General features: G+C 39.7%; 1 protein-coding gene across 1 annotated transcript in view; it reads right to left on the bottom strand.

Annotated features, from left to right (window-relative positions):
- LOC116505281 (alpha-2-macroglobulin-like protein 1) overlaps positions 1 to 19233 on the bottom strand; it is a 93437-nt gene that overhangs the window by 49530 nt on the left and 24674 nt on the right. The window contains exons 10-14 of the mRNA XM_032212440.1: positions 12318 to 12432; positions 9313 to 9422; positions 8614 to 8778; positions 8059 to 8283; positions 7478 to 7541 (exon numbers count right to left, since the gene is read on the bottom strand). Coding sequence (XP_032068331.1) covers positions 7478 to 7541; positions 8059 to 8283; positions 8614 to 8778; positions 9313 to 9422; positions 12318 to 12432 — 679 coding nt within the window. The remainder of the gene's footprint in view (positions 1 to 7477; positions 7542 to 8058; positions 8284 to 8613; positions 8779 to 9312; positions 9423 to 12317; positions 12433 to 19233) is intronic.

The following is a 19233-nucleotide window of genomic DNA, read 5'->3' as shown; positions in this document are numbered from 1 at the left end:
GTGTATTATTGTGTATTGAAATTGTTTGTCCATTTCTTTTGGTCTAATAGTCCTAAGAAGAATGCTTCTGGTTTCAGCTCTATTTTTTGCTCCGTAATTTCTTCCAACCATTTCCGAATTTTGCACCAGTATTTCCTTGTGATGGGGCACATCCACCCCATATGATACAATGTTCCAGGCTTGTGGCTACATCTCCAACATTTGGGGGATAAATTTGGGTACATTTTGGCCAATCTCACTGAGAGCAAACACCATCTATAAAACATTTTATAGAGGTTTCTTTGTAAGCTATTGCCATCATAAATTTATAATTTCTTTCCCATAATTTATCCCATTTTTCTAACTCTATATTATGGCCAAAATTTCTTCCCCAGCTAATCATTGTCTCCTTTACCATCTCTTCCTCCATTTTATATCTTAAAAGAAAATTATATAATTTGGTAATCATTTTTCCTCTCATTCCTAATAATATTTTATCTAATTCCATTTGTTTCTTGTTTATTCCGTATCGTTCCTGATCTTTTTTAAATCTTGTTTTAATTTGTAAATAGGGCCACCATTCCATATTTATTCCTTATATTTTCAGATCTTGTACTGATTTTAGTTCTCCTTTTTCATCTAAGAATTCTGCATAGCTTACCATTTTGCTGAGATCTATAGTATTTGGATATGTCATTGTTTCCATCGTTAATAACCAGATTCGGATTTTCATGTAATGTTTTTTTCCCCCAGACCTTAAACAGGGCATCCCTTGCTATGTGTCTCTGGAAGTATGAATGAGATTTATTCTTTCCCTTTCAAAGGAAGCCATGCCAGCCTAGTTGGAGATCATGGCCTTCTAACATAAGAATCCTTTTTTTTAGTTGAATCCAGTTCTTAAGCCATGTCATGGCTGCCACCTGAAGTAAAGGTCCCAGTCTGGGAGGCCAAAGCGACCTTTGTTTCTACTACCTTGTAGAAGTTTGTATTAAATATGCGTTTTTCCCTTGACCAAATAAATTTGGATACCATTTTATTTAGTTGTTCAAAAAAAATTTCTCTAATTTAATCGGTATTGTTTGAAAAAGATAAAGTAGTTTGGGTAATACATTCATTTTAATTGTTGAAATTCTGCCAATTAGTGATGTCTGTAGTTTAGTCCAATTATCCAAATCTTTTTTTATTTGTCATAGCAATTTATTGTAGTTGTCTTCTTTTATTGTAATACATTTTGCTGATAACCATATTCCCAAATATTTAATTTTCTTGTCCCTCGAAATTCCCAGTTTCTCCTCCAGTTCTTCATTTTGTCTTTTGGTTAGATTCTTAATATTTTAGTTTTCTCTTTATTTATTTTAAGCCCTGCCACTTTACCAAATTGGTTTGTGTCTTGTAATAATATTAGTCCGGTTTCTAGAGGTTCCTCTATGATAAATGTTAGATCGTCTGCAAAGGCCTTCACTTTGTATTCCTGTGTTCTAATTTTCAATTCCTTTATGTCCCGGTTCTGTCTAATTTGTAATCAATGTCTCTATTGAGAGGATAAATAACAGGGGGGATAGAGGGCATCCCTGTCTTACTCCTTTGGTTATGCTGAAACCTTCTGTTGCTTCCCCCTTCAGTATTATTTTTGCACTCTGAGTAGAATATATTGCTCTGATCATTCTGATAAATTTCTCTCCAAAGTTCATTACTGCTAATTGATTTATAAGAAAATCCCAATTCAGGTTATCAAATACTTTTTGTGCATCAATAAATATCAATGCTGCTTGTTTTCCTGAGTGTGTCTCGTAGTATTCTAATACGTCCACTATCATTCGTATATTGTTCTTTATATGTCTGTTGGGTGGAAATCCATTTTGGTTTGGGTGTATGATTCTGTTTAGTATATTTTTAATTCTTTACATCATTACTGTCATAAATATTTGATAATCAGCATTTAGCAGCGAGATTGGCCTATAATTTTGGATCTTTTGTTTTTCAGTGTTGTCTTTGGGAATTAATGTTATTAGTGCCAGACTTCCAGCTCAGTCAATGGCAAGAAACATGACAGAGCTGGAAGTCAGGCAAGATGCGCATCTTGCTTCTCCCATACCCCACCCCACCCCATCTGCCATCCCCAAGTTGCATCCATAAAGGGGGTGAGGGGCCCTGCCATGCCTGGCAAGAAGGGGAGAAGAGATGGCAAGAATCGCGGTTGCGATCCATGCAGAGGGAGGAAAAACGCATGGATTCCCCCCAAATTGGAAACGAGGCTGCTGTCAAAGAGAAGAGAGCATGCATCACGTGAACTTTTCCAACAGCCAAAGAAGGAACAGGAGGCAAGGATTCAGGTGTTGGAAAAGCCCACGTGGCACACACTCCCTTCTCTTCTACAGCTACCTCATTTCCAATTGGGGGGAAATCCATGTAGAGGGAGGAAAAATGCATGGATTCCCCCCACCCCCATTGGAAACTAGGTGGCTGTCAAAGAGAAGGGAGTGCGCACCATGTGGGCTTCTCCCAATCCTCCGCTACGGCAAAGGGAGTGGGTTTGTGGGACAAGCATGGTGCAGACAGGCGGGCCGAGCGAGCGGCAACTTGGTGGGTGAGGGGAGCGAGGGGGGCAGGCCACGGGAGGGAGCGTTCCTGTACAGGGCTTCTGGAAGAATGGGTACGGGAAGGCACGCTAAATTTCACAAAGGGGTACAGTCATATTGGTGCGTACCAGCTGAAACCCACCCCTGTAGTGCCTCCATCCAAGATTTTGGCGTCTTAGCTCATTCTAGTACTTCATTGTACATTTCTAATAATATGTTCTCTAATGATTTTTGCAATTCTTTATAGAATTCTGCTGGAATTCTGTCCGGACCCAGGGTTTTGTTATTTTTTTGTTTTTGGGTTGCCCTTTTTAATTCTAGCCTCGTTATTCTCTCATTTAGTGTTTCCTTTGTTGTTTCCGGTAAGGTTGGAGGATTCCTCTTCTGTAGATATCTTTTTTTTTTCAGCATTTTTTTCACTTTTTTTTTAAACTTTTAGTATATTTTATTTTCATTTTCATTTTCATACACTCACATGTATACACCATACAGTATTAAACAATAATTGCATCAATTCCTCTTGTCAACAATGCCCCAGAAAATAAAAGCCCAATATACCTCTTCCATTCTCCATACACCTCTTTCTTCCACCACCCTCCAACTTTTTATCTTCCCTCCATAATCCCCCCTCTACCCTACTTCCCCTCGCCCTCTACCACTCCTCTCTCCAGACCCGCTCCCCCCTTCCTTTTCACCTTCCCCCCCACCCTTTCTCCCTTCCCTCTCTATCCATCTTTCTTCTTTCCTACTCCTCCTCCCCTTGGTGTATTTCCACTATATGTTAATGTACTTGGCTTATCCTATTTTTAAAGAAAAATTAATTCTGTAGATATCTTTTAATATCCCCCTCTTCTATTTTGTCTCGGCTATACAGGATTTGAAAGTATCTTACTGCTATGCTTTTTTCCCTTCCTTTTGGTGGTGTATCACCCCTTCTTCATCCTCTAATTGCTGAATTAATTTCTTTTCTTTTTCTTGTATTATCTCCCCGGTTTGTTGGCACTTTTGAAATAATTTTGTCTACTTGATCTAATTTTCTGGGCCACTTCTTCTGGTGTAATTAAATTTAATCTATGTTTAATTGTTTCTTTTTCTTCTTTAACTTCCTGGTTTTGAGGTTCTTTCTGGATTTTATATTCTAATTTTCCCAGTTTCTCCTGGAGCTCTGTATATCGTTTCTTTTTATCTTTGTTTCTTCTTATTGTACATGCTATTGTAATGCCACGCACATAGGCTTTGGTTGTATCCCATAGGTTTTGAATGGTTGTCTGTTCATTCCAGTTTTCTTTTAGGAAAAATGCTAATTCTTTTTTCACATATTGAACATAGTTCTTTTCTTTCACAAACCTCTGACTCATGCTCCATCTCTTTTTCCTTCTTGCCTCTCCTTTCCATTTGATTGTTAATGGGTTATGGTCTGGTCACATGTTCGGTGTTATTTCTACTTCCTCTACATCCTTCTCCATTTTTGGGTCCATCCACACCATGTCAATCCTGGACCATGAATTATGTGGGTTTGAAAAGAATGTGTATTGATTCTTCTGTGGTTTGATTTCTCTCTAGACATCTTTTACATTTAATTCTTGGGCCATTTCAAAGAATGCATTTGGTAGTGTTCTCCTTTCATAATTTTTTTTTATTATCTGTTTTATAGTCTTTCTTTGGGTCTACCATCACATTAAAATCCCCGAATAATCGTATGTTGTCCAGTTCCAGTTCTGCAATCCACTTATGTAATTTACTGTAGTATTCTTTCTGGTTCGTGTTTGGTGCATATATGACTGCAATTAGTACTCTTTTTTATTTTATTGATACTTCAATTAATAATGTTCTTCCCTCTTCATCCGCATATACCTGTTTAGGTTTTAGCCAGTCCTTTATGTATACTGCAATTCCCCTTTTCTTTGTTTTGGCCAAGGCAAGATTAATTTCCCTAACTTCGGAGATTCCAGGATACTACCATTTTTTTTTTAATATGAACTTCCTGTAGGCATCTGATGTCCATGTTTTTGTTTTTGGAGTGTCTTCTTTTTATAGGTGAATTTAGTCCATTTATATTGACCGATATTAATTTCACTTCTTCCTCCATCCTGTTACTTGCTTGCCGTCTTTGTTCCTCTACTTGGTTTTGTTTCTCTTTGGTTTCTTGTCCTCACTCCTTCTCTTTCCTGAACTTCTGTATCAGTCTTCTCTCTCACTTCTTGGTCTAATCCTCCCCCCCTCATCTGCTGCTCATCTTGGTTTTTGGTTTCCAACTCAGCTCTGCTGTCTGATTCTTCCTCTATGTAATGTTCATAGAATTCCTGGGCTTTATCTATGATGTCAATCCTTATTTTCTTATCTTGCCAGGATATTAACATGCCTTCCGGTATCAACCAGCAGAACATCATTTTATATTTTATCAGTTGTGTGGAGAGAAATTGGTAATTCCTTCTTTGCTCTCTGATTCTCTTTGGTATCTGTTTGAGGATTATGACTTCTTTTCCTTTATGGACCAGCTGTTCATCCCTTGTTCTTTTGTTGATTTCATCTCTGACAGCTTTTTTTGCAAATCTTATATGTATTTCACGGGGCAACCTATGTCTTTGTGCATAATTAGTATGCACTCTGTAGATTTCATCGATATTATTCCTCAGTTCACTTTTGTCCATTTGCAATGGGTCAGCTAGAAGATCCCTTGTGAGTTTTGGTAAGTCCTCATCTTTTGTCTCTTCTATGATCTAAAATCTTAAATAGAAAGGGGAACTTTCCAATTCTAAATGGACTATTGCCTCCCCAAGTTCTCTGTTGGCTGCTGTCAGTTTTTCTTCTGTTGCTTCCAATTTCTTTTCAGTGTGTTCTGTCCTTCCTTCTACCAGTTTTATTTTCTACCCATTTTTGACTATTGTTTCCTGTATCTTCCCCATTCTATCATCCAACTTCTTTATATCATCTTTCACTTCCCCTAGATCACCTTTCATTTCTTTGTGATTTTTGGTTATTGATTCTTGTATTTTTATCATAAATTCCTGAATCATGTTTAATGAGGCTTGTATGCCTTGTAGGGTTGGTGCAGATCCTGGTTTTTCACTGCTTGGCATGTCTGTTTTTAACTTCTGTCCTGCTGGAGAGACTATCATTGGCAGTGTTTTCTTTACAGTTTTGGTAGCTGTGGATGTGTTTTTTACTATATAATAAATCTATTAAAAATTCATAAATACATAAATTGGTATGCACAATCAATTAATTAATTAAATTTTACTATTAATCAACAGTTCCTGTTTTAAAGCCAGATAGATTTTCTATTATGCAGTAATAAAGACAGTGGCTATAAAGTTTATCCTTTTAAACATACTTGAATCTATATTAAAAATATGTATAGATATATAAAATATATAGGTTATAAGATATTAAATTCTTTGATCTAAAGATTACCATGGTAGATATAACAATAATTAAATACCTTAAATAATGTAAAGATATCTGAAGTGTATAAAGCTGGTTGTAAATGAGTCCAAACCAAAGTCCTACGATGGGAATACCACAGTTCTTATTCCTCGAACTCTCTACTCCCTTGCAACCTCTCTGTTCCCTGTTCTCTGTGCTTCAAAATGACTGCTGCCCTCAAATTGCACAGTCACTGTCCTTTCTCTTTGTTTTCTTCCACCTCTCTCTCTTCTATTGCAAAAGGAATCTGTTCTTTCCTTCTTTCTCAATTTGTTCACTACCCATACAAAACTCTCAATTTATATCACCGCAGATCCCGTCTCAGAAATCAGTACAGATTCTCCACTCAGTAACCACAATCACTTTCATTCGCTACAGATTCTGTAATTAGTTTTCTTCCTCTTTCTGCTCCCCACCACTCAGGTGCCACTTGTTCTCTCTTTGGAGATTCACTTAATTGCTCTGTCATAAATTCCATCAACTTGGAAAAGTGTCTCGGAGTTCCACTTTGTTTAACACTGTCTGCTGATACTTCTGCTGCTTCTCACTTTTTGCTTCCTCCACCATTGATCAGGCTGTCACATCTCTGGGCCAGGCCATGACCAAGCCATGACAGCTGGTCTCTTCGGTGTCAGATTTCAGGGATTCCACCCTTTGCAATGGGAGATTGCTCTTCATCCTGTCACCACTGGATTCTCCCCTCTCTATCGCTGTCCTCTCCAAGGCCCAGATTTGCTGCTGACAGCCTCCAGACATGAAAAATCAGACAGGGAGAAAGGAGACTGATTCCCATGTAACTGCTCCAACGTGACATCACTCTGGAAGTTACTACTCTACTTCCATGTCTCAAAAGTAAGGTGGAAACATTCTTCCTTTCTTACACCATAATGAAATAACCAGTTTCTTCTACCTATACTCTTCTTCATGGTTCGTTTGTTCTAGGTTCCTCCTGTTCCCTACTATATATACAGAAAAATGAAGTGAAGAAGTCGAGGCTCTTCCAAATCGCCAAATTAAAGTACTATCTACAAATTCTTGAACTGGCAAAAATATATAATGCCATAAAATGTGCCTGCCTATTTTGTCTTTGTCATGTTCTCTTCCTTTACTGAGAGTGAATAAATGATGGATGGATTTCCACAGCCTCTTCTCCCTTCCCACCAAGTATCACCTGCTAATGGAAAAAAACCAAGTACCCACCTTACTTAGTGGGAGGGCAGGATTGAGTAAATGGAGACTGGGGCTTTGAATGCTGAGTTTAGGTGCCTGTCCAGCTTCCTGAATACTAAATGGAAAATGCTAGGAGGGTGTATTTGCCGTTCCATAAAATGGAATGGAAGTCTCTTAATGCTTCTCACCAACCATCTTCCATACCTGTTATCTGTCATGGCTGTTTATGAACATAAGACTAGTGCATTTCTGAAAGAAGAGAATGTGAGAGTCTTGTGTAATTATGTCACTCCATGTTGCCCCATAGGTTTACTATTACTTACTCTCTTCCTGGTCAATTGGAACTTGTTGCTGTCCACTGGAGACAATATTTCCTTTTGATACAACCTGCAGGGAAAAAGTGGCCCAAGTTCATGGATCACAATTCTATACATTTCTTATAAATAGCACAGGTTTTTTTTAGCATATATTAAGTCATAAAGAAAATATTAATTACAACTTGCTGTGTCTTAAACAAGTTTTTAATGTGAACCATATATCTGACAATATGTCAGACTTCTCTAGCATCCTTGCTACTTTGTTAAAATGATGCTGCAAGCTCTACCTTTTGTACAGAAACAATATAATTCTGTGTTCATTATTCTGCCCCTTCCTTGTCCTTCCCCTGTAGATACTGCTGACAGGCTTGTTACCAGAAGAACAGAATTCTGTATTATTGTAGTTCTACAGCTTAAGAGGGATGTAAACCTTAGGGGAATTTGGACTGGAAGATTATAAATAAAGCAATAGTTCTTCTCGTAAACCTATGGTCAACTGGAGTCAAAAGGATTCTTTGCCTTTAGTTGACAATTTATACTTTTTACTATCACACCCTGTTGCCCTTTCCATAAATGTTTATGCTCACCAAGTAATAGAAATCTATGTAGTCAGCCGTGGGCCTCAGCTCTTTCCGGTCAAGGATGTAATCCACCAATATTTCCTGATCTTTTCCACAGGGCAGCTCTTCCTCCATATGTTGAATCTCAAGGAAACTATTACTCTCTGAGTAGAAAGGCTTCAGCCAAACAAAAGCATCATTATATAATGGGTTGACATCTCCATAAGTTGCATTTGAGATGGAATACCTACCCTGTAAAAAAAGGCATAGAATAAGTCAGCAACAGCTGAAGAGTTAAAATTAATCTATAGCTTTGGATAGTACCTAGCATAAACAGGTATCCTGGATCCAAACTAGAGATTTTCTATATGTAAAGTGAGAATTTCTTTATTTCTCCCACCACGTATAGCTCTTCTTCCTCCCCTGGTTCTCCTGGAATCTAAGAATGGTTCCAAAGGCTGTAGTTTTATGTGTGCTTTTGTTTGTTTGTTTGTCTGTGTGTGTGTGTGTGTGTGTGTGTGTGTGTGTTTGTGTAAAAAGGGAGGAAAGAAAGAAAGACCTAGGGAGAGAACTACTGCTTACCCGTAGAGCAACTGAAGTGTTTTTCCATGTTGTTGTGTCCAAGGTGAAATGAACTTCCCCATTCTCATCAGTGATGTATGAAATATGAGTTTCCACATCATCAATATCAAGAGTAAGGTACACAGTCTGGTTCTTTAAAGGTATATCGTTGACAGTACATTTCATCTACAGGAATACAATGGCCCATTATTGTTGTAATGCTAGTTAATACACGGAGCATTGTTCTATGATGTTTACAGGTTGCAAACATAATACTAGATTGTTAAAAATGTCAAATTCAGGTTATAAATCAGATTTAAAACTGTTTTTAATAATTTACAATAAATTTCTAGCTAAAATAATATTTTTTCTACATAAAGTCCATACTATTAAACCAACCTGCATCCTAGGTAGGTGCCAAAAGCACCAATCCCTTTCATTTGGAAAAAAAGTAGTTTAATAAATTCTGCTTAAAGTGGCTAAAATTATTAAAAATAATAAATATAAACAAATACTTATAAAACCGAAATTTGTTGTGTCCCAATCCTGAATATACCTAAAGGTTAACCCTGAAACATTACTGGAAACACCTTTTCTTCCCCAGCCTAGCAATTGAAATTGCAGCCTGTAAGTGAGGAAAGTGCTGAACTTACTGTTTTTCTGTTGCACATGGAACAAGTTTATAAGGAGCGTCACCCAAAGAAAACTGCATTGACTAACCTTTCCGGTATATGGAATTCCATGTTTAAATAATGTGTCATAGTTTAAGAATTGTATTTGAGCTACTCTGTTGACCACTGAGATAAGGCTGTTTCCTGAGATGGTCACTCCTGCAGAGACAGAATACATAAAAGAAAAGAAAAACCAAGCAGATTTCTAAGTGCACCTTCAATATTTAATTTCCCATTGATCTTGTGTCACTGATTATTTATTTCTCTAGTTTTAGTCAGAGTCTTTCTCATGGCTGAATTTACATGTTCACTCTCCCTTAAATTGGAGGAAAGTTTCTGCCTCTCTTTCTTTCTCCATTGGGAGACCACCCACCTAGATATTTTAAAAAAATGCATTATCAACCACAAGCCAACTAGGCCTAATAATAACAATAATTGGATTAAATCAATCAACCCTGGTCCTTGACTTGATTCCTCTTTGGGTTAGTCATCTAGGCAAGGCATGCCAAATACATCGATTGGAGGATTGCTTCAGTTTCTGATATCTTCATGATTAGTTGGTGGAAAATGAGGCACCAATTATAGTGGTATTGTAGGGAGTGGCAGCTTAGTTACCTCACCTCTTTTTTTCCTGGGCATTTGCTGTACAGTGTTATCTGCTGTGTGAAAGTTGGCTTGGGCGGAATAGAAAATCAAAGACATGCCTTTCCTTCAAATTGCCACATGTTGCTCATATTAACCCTGTTTGTAATGCTGCCTTAGATAAATGGGAAAAAGACGCCCCCTTTTCTTGGGTCAGTTGAAAACAGGTCTGCAGAGTCACATACAACTGCAACGTAATTTCATCACCACTTTTGCAGAGACGATGAAGCTCTGTGCATGCTGCATGCCTTCTAATCAGTTGCAGACAGTGGAAGAGGCTGGCTAGGGCTCCTGAGACAGGTATTATGTGGCTTTTGCCCCATTTTATGACATTTCTTGCCACAGTTTTAACTGAATCACTGAAGTTGTTAAGTTAGTAACACTGTTGTTAAGTGAATCTGACTTCCCCATTGACTTTGCTGGTCAGGTTACAAAAGGGGATCAGATGACCGTGGGATACTGCGACCGTCATGAATATGAACTAGTTGCCGAACATCTGTATTTTGATCATGTGACCATGGGCATACTGCAATGGTCATAAGTTTAAATTTGGAAGATGTGCGAAGCAGCCCAGTCACATACATGTTTAGGGTCCCCCTCCAGTCCTGAGTCTATAGCTCCAATTGTCCCACCAGTTCCACATTTCTAAAAGAACAGCCTGACTGATGGGCTGCAGAGGTGAAAGAAAAGTTGTGGATGCAACCTCCAGTTTGGTGCAACCACTACTCTATGTCTAGGACTGTTTTGGGGCTGTTGTAATTGGGCTGTTTTTAACTAGAGTCCAGCACCCCATTTAGAAGAGTGTTGCAAAGAAATGAAGATAGGACCAATGAGTGATCTTAGCCAGTAGATTGTGGAAATACTCCATAGAGCAGGCAAAATTGTAAATCTCCTTCAGAGTAACAAAACCAGTTAAAAAGTATGAGGATTTTTTATCCCAAATTAATCTGGTTCAACCTTACATCCATTTACTTTTCTTGTTTGTTGATCTCATACATTCTAAATGACTATCAGCCTGAGACTCCAATCAAGAAAAGCAGAAGAGCTTTGAGTTACAAAGTACAAACCAATCTTTATGGCATCATAACATTTGCCATAAGGCCTCCTTTGTTCCTCTCCTGGGAACACAGGATTTAGCAATGAAAAGTCTGTTCCCCCAATAAACTTATTTTGCCAGATTGCAACATAAACTAAGCAGCAATGGCTTAGGCATGCTACTTGTTGAACAGAAGAAGGCATCCTGCCCAAAAGACAGGGATCCAGTCACTGTGTGATTAGAGCAGTTAGGGTGGATGACAATTCCTTTTAGAACTATTGGCTCAGGGACCTGCTTTTCTTGCAAAATGAGAAGAAAGATTACATATTTGTTTTATACTTCTGCTCCCAGAGGTGTTTTCTTGTTCAAACGAAAGAGATTCTAGTTTGTTGGTGGAGAAAAGCAAGAAAGAGAAGCACCTTTTTAAGCATGTCTAGTAAAGAATGCGGCCGCGCGAGTGATTGTGGGTGCACCTCGGTTCGCCCACATAACACCTATCCTCCGCGAGCTGCGCTGGCTACCTGTTGATCTCCGGATGCGCTTCAAGGTGCTACTTACCACCCATAAAGCCCTTCATGGTAGTGGATCTGCGTACTTGAGAGACCGCCTCCTGCCAATTACCTCCTTGCGACCTATTAGATCGCATAGATTAGGCCTCCTCCGAGTTCTATCCGCCAGTCAGTGTCGACTGGCAACCACACGGAGGAGAGCCTTTTCAGTAGTAGCTCCGACCCTTTGGAACGATCTCCCCGTGGAGATTCGTACCCTCACCACCGTCCAGACCTTCCGCACAGCCCTCAAGTCCTGGCTATCCCGTCAGGCCTGGGGATAAAGATCGTAATCTGTCCCCACCTGAATGATGAATGAATGTTGTGTACTATTTTTACTTATGTATTGTTTTATGTTTACTGTTTTGTACCCCCCTCCCTATATTTTGTAAGCCGCCCTGAGTCCCCTCAGGGAAAAGGGCGGCCTATAAATAATAATAAAACTAAAACTAAACTAAACTAAAGTCGGGAGACAGCCCTCTATTCTGATGCCTGAAAAGTCATTCAGGCATCAGAACTGAATGACTTTTCCTAGATGCCAAAATGTAGACAGGCATGGTGGAGGCAAGTATATCTCCTGGCAGGTGCCTAAAATTGTGACAGTTTCTTTATATAAATCATGGGCTTCTAGTGAGTATGTTTAAGTTCTACATGTTATTTGGAAGACTACAACATGGCTTAAAGAAACAGAACCCAATGGTGGAAAATATTTGTTAAATACCTTTTTTCTTTCAAATAGTACTGTAGAATAGAAGACAAAATCAAATGAGAATATTGAGTTAAATTTACATGACCAGATATAACACTGAATTTCCCATTTCCTTGTACCTGTTCCTTCTTCTTCCATTTCTGCATAAAGCACAATAGTATTGATGTATTCTTTTTGAGATAGTTTAATATCTGTTGTTTTAACAATAAAGGAAGCATATCCAGCTTTGTCTATCTGGGGATAAAAAGAAAAAAAATTATATGTGTTAAAAAGAAGTCTTTAGCTATTACATCAAAACAAGAGAGCTTTGTGTCACATGGTATCATTGTGGTGTGTTGTGGATGATGCTAATGAATGAATGGGATAACTATTGAAGTTATTTTATCTATACTTTGATCAGTGATTTTGGAATCTCCTTCTCTGCTTGAAAACTTATATTGCTGTTTTTTTCAAGATTCAGTGCCTCCCCTTTTCTCATTTATTTCTTATATAGGTCAAAATGGATATATGTCAAATACAGTGATGATACTTCTACTCAAATCCAGGGAGATAATGTACATATAAAACAGATTCCATAATCTGGATAGCACTCAAGGACCATGGAAAGGACTTCTAGGAGCAGAATTTTAAAGATGGACAACTACCTAGATTTGGTCTATTATTTTAGGGATAATTCAATGCCATATCACACTATTTTTAAAACTTCTAAGCAGCTCCTTTAAGCAATGTTTTACAGCATGCCTAGATTTAAACAGCACTGGTTTGTAAAAACAGACCATGTCAAACCAATCTTACCAAATACCGGGAAAGATAGCAACAACAACAACAACAACGGAAGATGACAAAATACAAAGACCTACAAATAGAAATAGAACAACTATGGCAAAGGAAAGAAAGGGTAGTACCAATAGTAATAGGTGCCTGGGGTGCAGTCTCAAAACAACTGAAGCACCACTTGAACACTATAGACATTGACAATAACAGAAGGGGGCTTTACTTGGAATTGCTTCCATCCTATGATGATATCTGTAGCACCATCAAACATCCAGATTTGCCTATCCCAGGTTCTTGGTAAGGTAGACAAAAATGCCAAACCCAGTCTGAACATTTGGCTGACTGTGTGATGATTAAAATAATAATAATAATGATAATGCCACTGGAACACCAAAGTGGAAAATTTGACTTGAAAATAAAATTAAAAAAACTATGAGGAGATGTCAGCAATTTGAAATACTTGAAAGAAGGAAAACTAAAGAATGAAAAGCTGAAAAATAGTTTTACAAAAAAAAAAAAACCAACCTGGAAAAAAAACTATAATGGAAATCATGGAAGAATTAAAACAGCATGTAATAGCAACAGCAAAGAAAATCAAAGATACAAAGAATGAAGAAAACAATATCGTGAAAATGTCCAGTTCAGAAGAAACCAACACCTCTTCTACCGGTCACTTGATGAAAATTGAGTCCAAATTAATGTTCACCCATGTAAAGAAAAAACTTTGAAGATTTGGAAAGAACTATGGGAAAACCCAGTGGAACACAATAAAACTGCCTCCTGAATCAAAGATATTCAAAAACAAGCAACACAAAACAAAATGGAGAATATTGTAATAACAACTGATATGGTTGCAAAACAAGCACAGAAGGTTAAGAACTGAAGTGCACTGGCCTGGACCAACTGCCTGGATACTGGCTAAAACACTTGACCAGCGTCCATCACCACATGGCCACTCAATTTGATGAAATGCTTCAAAATGCAACAAGTGAAGAATGGTTAATAGCTGGTCGAACATACTTGATAATGAAAGATTCAGAAAAGAGCACAGAAACAAGCAACTACTGCTCAATTACTTGTCTGACAACAACGTTCAAACTTTTTACAAGAATACTGGCAAATTCAGTATTCAATCATCTGATGGAAAACAGTTTGTATATAATAGAACCGAAAGGAAATTATAAAAAATCAAGAGCAACAACCATCTCGCATACCAACTTGATGAGGCTGTTTGAAGATGCACCCTACATGACACCTTAGGAAGTTGCAGATTGGACACTGGGTTGGGGAATTGTGGGGAGGGTGCTGGGTAAACGTTTGATATGTACATGTTCCCGCCTTTCTGGCTCAGATCTTGCTTTCCTTTTTGCTGCTTTCACTTCATATCTAGTAAAAATACTTTATCTCTATTAACATGGAGTTGAGGTTTTTCTTTGTTGGATATTGAAGGAGACATGCCTGACACATCTACTATACATGGATGATTTAAAATGTATGTGAAAAGCCCCACTGAACTTAAATAAATACTTAAGACAGTCCAACTGTTCAGCAGAGACATCAAAATGAATTTTGGACTTGAAAAATATAATATATTATCCATGCAATAAGGAAAAATGGAAGAAATAGAAGGAATAGAACTGGGAAATGGAAGCATAGTGAAAGCATTAGCAAAGGATGATGATTACAAATACCTAGGCATATTGGAAACAGATAACATCTTGAATGGAAAAGTCAAAGAGTCAACACAAAAGAAATACACCAGGAGGATCCACAAAATATTAAAATCAAAGGTGAATGCTGGAAACATAATCAAAGCCATTAATACATGGGCTGTTCCAGTGATATGCTACTCAGCTGGAATCATCAACTGGAGTTTGGCTGAACTGGAAAATGGACCAGAAAATGCACAAACGTTTGAATATGTACCATGCTTTACTTTCATGAAGTTACAATGACAAGTTGTACCTGCCAAAAAAAATAGGGGGCAGAGGGCTATTGCAAATCCATCAAATTGTAGAAGAAGAAAAAGAAAGTTTGAATGATTATGTGAACCGAAGTACAGAAAAATTGCTGCAGGCTGTGAAAATAGAGAACAACATAAAAACAACAGAAACAAAGACAGAATATAAGGAAATGGATGACAGATTAAATAGATGGAAAACCAAAGCTTTGCATGGACAGCATTTGAAAAACATTGAAGGAAAATGTGATGACAACTTGACATGGACATGGCTTAAGATGGGAACCATCAAGAAAGAAATGGAAGGTTTAATACTGGCTGCTCCAGAACAAGCACTATAAACTAATGCCATAAAAGCAAAGATACAAAAATCCACTGACAATCCAAACTGCCTACTTTGCAACAACAAAGTCGAAACTGTTTCACATTTAATATGTGAATGCAGCAAAATTGCACAAACTGAGTACAAAGCTAGATACGACTGAATTGCTAAATTAATCCACTGGTCATTATGTTAAAAATACAACTTAGCTGTATCCAAAAAGTCATGGGAGCAAAATGGAAAAAGTTACTGAAAATGAGAAGGTGAAGATTTTGTGGGACTTTTAAATACAGACGAATAATCATTTGGAACAAAACACTCCAGATATCATGATTGTAGAATGCCAAAGCATACAGTTTATTGATATCGGTGTACCAGGAGATGCCAGGGTCAAAGAAAAAAAACTAGAAAAAATCATGAAATATCATGACCTGGCCATCGAAACTACATAGCTATGGATGAAATATGTAACAGTGATGCCCAGTGTCATTGGGGCACTTTCCTGGTACCATGTCCAGGAATTTTACAAAACACATAAAGAAATTGCAGCTTCCTGCAATAACACCAGCGGATCTGCAAAAACTGCGCTACTAGGAACATCATATATTTTAAGAAGATACTTGGTTGATATCCAGGACGCTGGCATCAACCCGTATCAACCATTAGCATCAGTTAATGGTATTTGTAACACATCTTTAAATGTTCACTTGACTGAGTTTCATGTTTAATGAATAAAAGAGGTAATAATAATAATAAACAACCAGATCTGTCAACATCTAGAAATGAGTAAAGTAATAACTAGAAGTCAGCATGGATTTGTTAAAAACAGATCATTCCAAACCAATCTTATTTTATTCAACATTGTGACTAAATTAGTAGACCAGTGATTCAACAAAGCACTGACAAAGTACACCACATACCTACTTCTTGCTAAGCTAGAAAAAAGTGGGATAAATAGCATCACCATCAGATGGATTTGTAGCTGGCTGACAAACTGTACTCAATGAGTAGTTCTTAATCTTTACTACATCCACATGGAGAGAAGTAAGCAATGGGATACCACAAGGTTATAAGATTATAAGGTTATAAGGTTATAAGGTTATAAGGTTATAAGGTTATAAGGTTATAAGGTTATAAGGTTATAAGGTTATAAGGTTATAAGGTTATAAGGTTATAAGGTTATAAGGTTATAAGGTTATAAGGTTATAAGGTTATAAGGTTATAAGGTTTATTGTATTTATATGCCGCCCTATTCCCGGAGGGACTCAGGGTGGTTAACAAACCCAAGGGGGGGGTAAACAAGAAGGGAATACAACAAACAAGGTACAAAGAGAATTTAAAAAGACAGTCAACAGTCACACAATTCGAGGGGGGAAGGGAACTTGTCAACCCCAGGCCTGCCGGCACAGCCAGGTTTTAATGGCTTTGCGGAAAGCCTGGAGAGAGGTGAGGGTCTGAATCTCTGCGGGGAGTTCGTTCCAAAGGGCCAGAGCAGCTACAGAGAAGGCCCTCCCCCGGGTAGTAGCCAGATGACATTGGCCAGTAGATGGAACCCGGAGGAGGCCTAATCTGTGGGATCTAATGGGCCTTTGGGAGGTAATTAGCAGCAAGCGGTCTCTCAAGTACCCAGGTCCAATACCATGAAGGGCTTTATAAGTGACGACTAGCACCTTGAAGCATATCCGGAGACCAATCGGTAGCCAGTGCAGCTCGCAGAGGATAGGTGTAACGTGGGTGTACCGAGGTGCACCAACAATCGCGCGCGTGGCTGCATTCTGGACGAGCTGAAGTCTCCGAATGCTCTTCAAGGGCTGCCCCATGTAGAGCGCATTGCAGTAGTCCAGTCTTGAGGTCACAAGGGCATGAGTGACTGTTGCGAGTGCCTCCCGGTTCAGGTAGGGATGCAATTGGTGCACCAGGCGAACCTGGGCAAATGCCCCCCTGGTCACAGCCGACAAATGATGTTCTAAGGTCAGCTGTGGATCCAGGAGGACTCCCAAATTGTGAACCCTGTCTGAGAGGCATAGAATTTCACCCCCCTGCCTGAGCAATGGAATACTTAGCCAATTTTTGGGAGGGAAACACACCAGCCACTTGGTCTTGTCTGGATTGAGTGCAAGCTTGTTTACCCCTATCCAGACCCTAACAGCTTCCAGGCACTGACACATCACGTCAACTGCTTCACTGAGTTGGCATGGGGCGGACAGATACAACTGGGTATCGTCCGCATACTGGTGGTATTTTATCCCATGCCGCCGAATGATCTCGCCCAACGGCTTCATGTAGATGTTAAACAGGAGGGGGGACAGGACTGAACCCTGCGGCACCCCATATTTCAAGGACCTAGAGGTCGACCTCCAACACGGACTGCGACCTGTCCGAGAGGTAGGAGGAGAACCACCAAAGAACGGTGCCTCCCACCCCCGCCTCCCGTAACCTCCGCAGAAGGATACCATGGTCGATGGTATCGAAGGCCGCTGAGAGGTCAAGAAGCACTAGGACAGAGGCATGACCTCTGTCCCTAGCTCTCCAGAGATCATCGGTCAGTGCGACCAAAGCAGTTTCTGTGCTGTAGCCAGGCCTGAATCCGGACTGAAAGGGATCCACATAATCAGTTTCATCCAAGGACCGTCGGAGCTGAAAGGCCACCACTTTCTCGACAACCTTCCCAACGAAGGGAAGGTTGAAGACTGGACGGTAGTTATTTAAAATGGCTGGATCTAGAGATGGCTTCTTCAGGAGGGGTCTCACCACCGCTGCCTTTAATAGAGGGGGAAAGAAGCCCTCCAGAAGGGAAGCGTTCACTATCGCCTGGATCCAGCCCTGCGTCACCTCCTTGCTGTTCGCGACCAGCCAGGAGTGGCACAGGTCCAGTGCACATGTGGAGGCACTCACCGCTCCCATGGCCTTGTCCACTTGGAATTCTAGTGGATGATCATTTAACTATGAGCCAGCAGTGTGCAGCAGCAGCCAAATAAGCTAATACAATCCTGAGTTGTATAAACACAAGCATAGAATCAAGATCACATGATGTATTAGTGCCATTTTACAAAACCTTCGTAAGACTACACCTGGAATACTGGAACCAATTTTTGGTTTGGCAGGAGACAAGCAAGCAGAGGCTCTGAGGCAAGGCCGGAGCCAGGGAATGGAACATTCCCCAACCTGGCCGAGGTGGGTGGTGGCTCTGGGGCAGTGGCTCTGGGGCCTTGAGGAATAGCATGTCCCTGGGGCCCAACCCAAGGTGAAGGGCAGCATGCTGACTTACCTTTAATGAGCTGAGCAGAGCAGGCAAGGCACGGAGGTGACTGGCGAGATGTGTAGCTGGGCCATATGGTAAAGCAAAGGCAACATGTATAGGGCTGGGATGGGCGGGGCAAGCATCGGGCAGGCAAGGCGAACGAGCATTGAGCGAGTGTCGAGCAGGCGGGCAGGGTGAGTGAGCAGTGAGTGGGCAGGTGGAGCTAGTGAGTGTGAACAGGTGGGCGGGGTGAGTGAGCAGCAACTGGGTGACTGGTTCAGGGATGTGGCCAGCCAGTGATTGCTACCAGTTCGGTGACCCAGGCTCAATTTCCGCTGCCAGTTTGAGCGAACCGGTGCAAACCGGCTGAATACCACCTCTCTTTGGGTCATAACAGATCTGTTTTCCAAGTCCATTTTATCCCCTGCCAAAAAAAATCCTCACTGCCAGGGCACTTGCACTTCCTTTTTTCCTTACCTCTTAAATTTGAAATCCTAATTGGAGGGAGGCACCAATATGTTCACAGACACCATTTTTGGTCCCTGCTGTCCTTCCTACTCCAGTTGACTTCTTTACATAAATCAATGAATATATGAGATATTTAAACATTTTGCCTAAATCATTGATTCTGCAGTTACTTTCAGTTTTTGCAGATGAGTTATAAGAAAATCTCAATCCACACAACAGAATATAGTTCAGCTGGCTGAGGCACTCTTTCTCAAACAATGTCCCTATGGC

The sequence above is a fragment of the Thamnophis elegans genome, chromosome 3 (assembly GCF_009769535.1).
Source record: "Thamnophis elegans isolate rThaEle1 chromosome 3, rThaEle1.pri, whole genome shotgun sequence".
In the NCBI taxonomy this organism is placed as follows: Eukaryota; Metazoa; Chordata; class Lepidosauria; order Squamata; family Colubridae; genus Thamnophis; species Thamnophis elegans.
The sequence above is the reverse complement of the archived record's forward strand: the minus strand, read 5'-3'. Positions and strand labels throughout refer to the sequence as shown.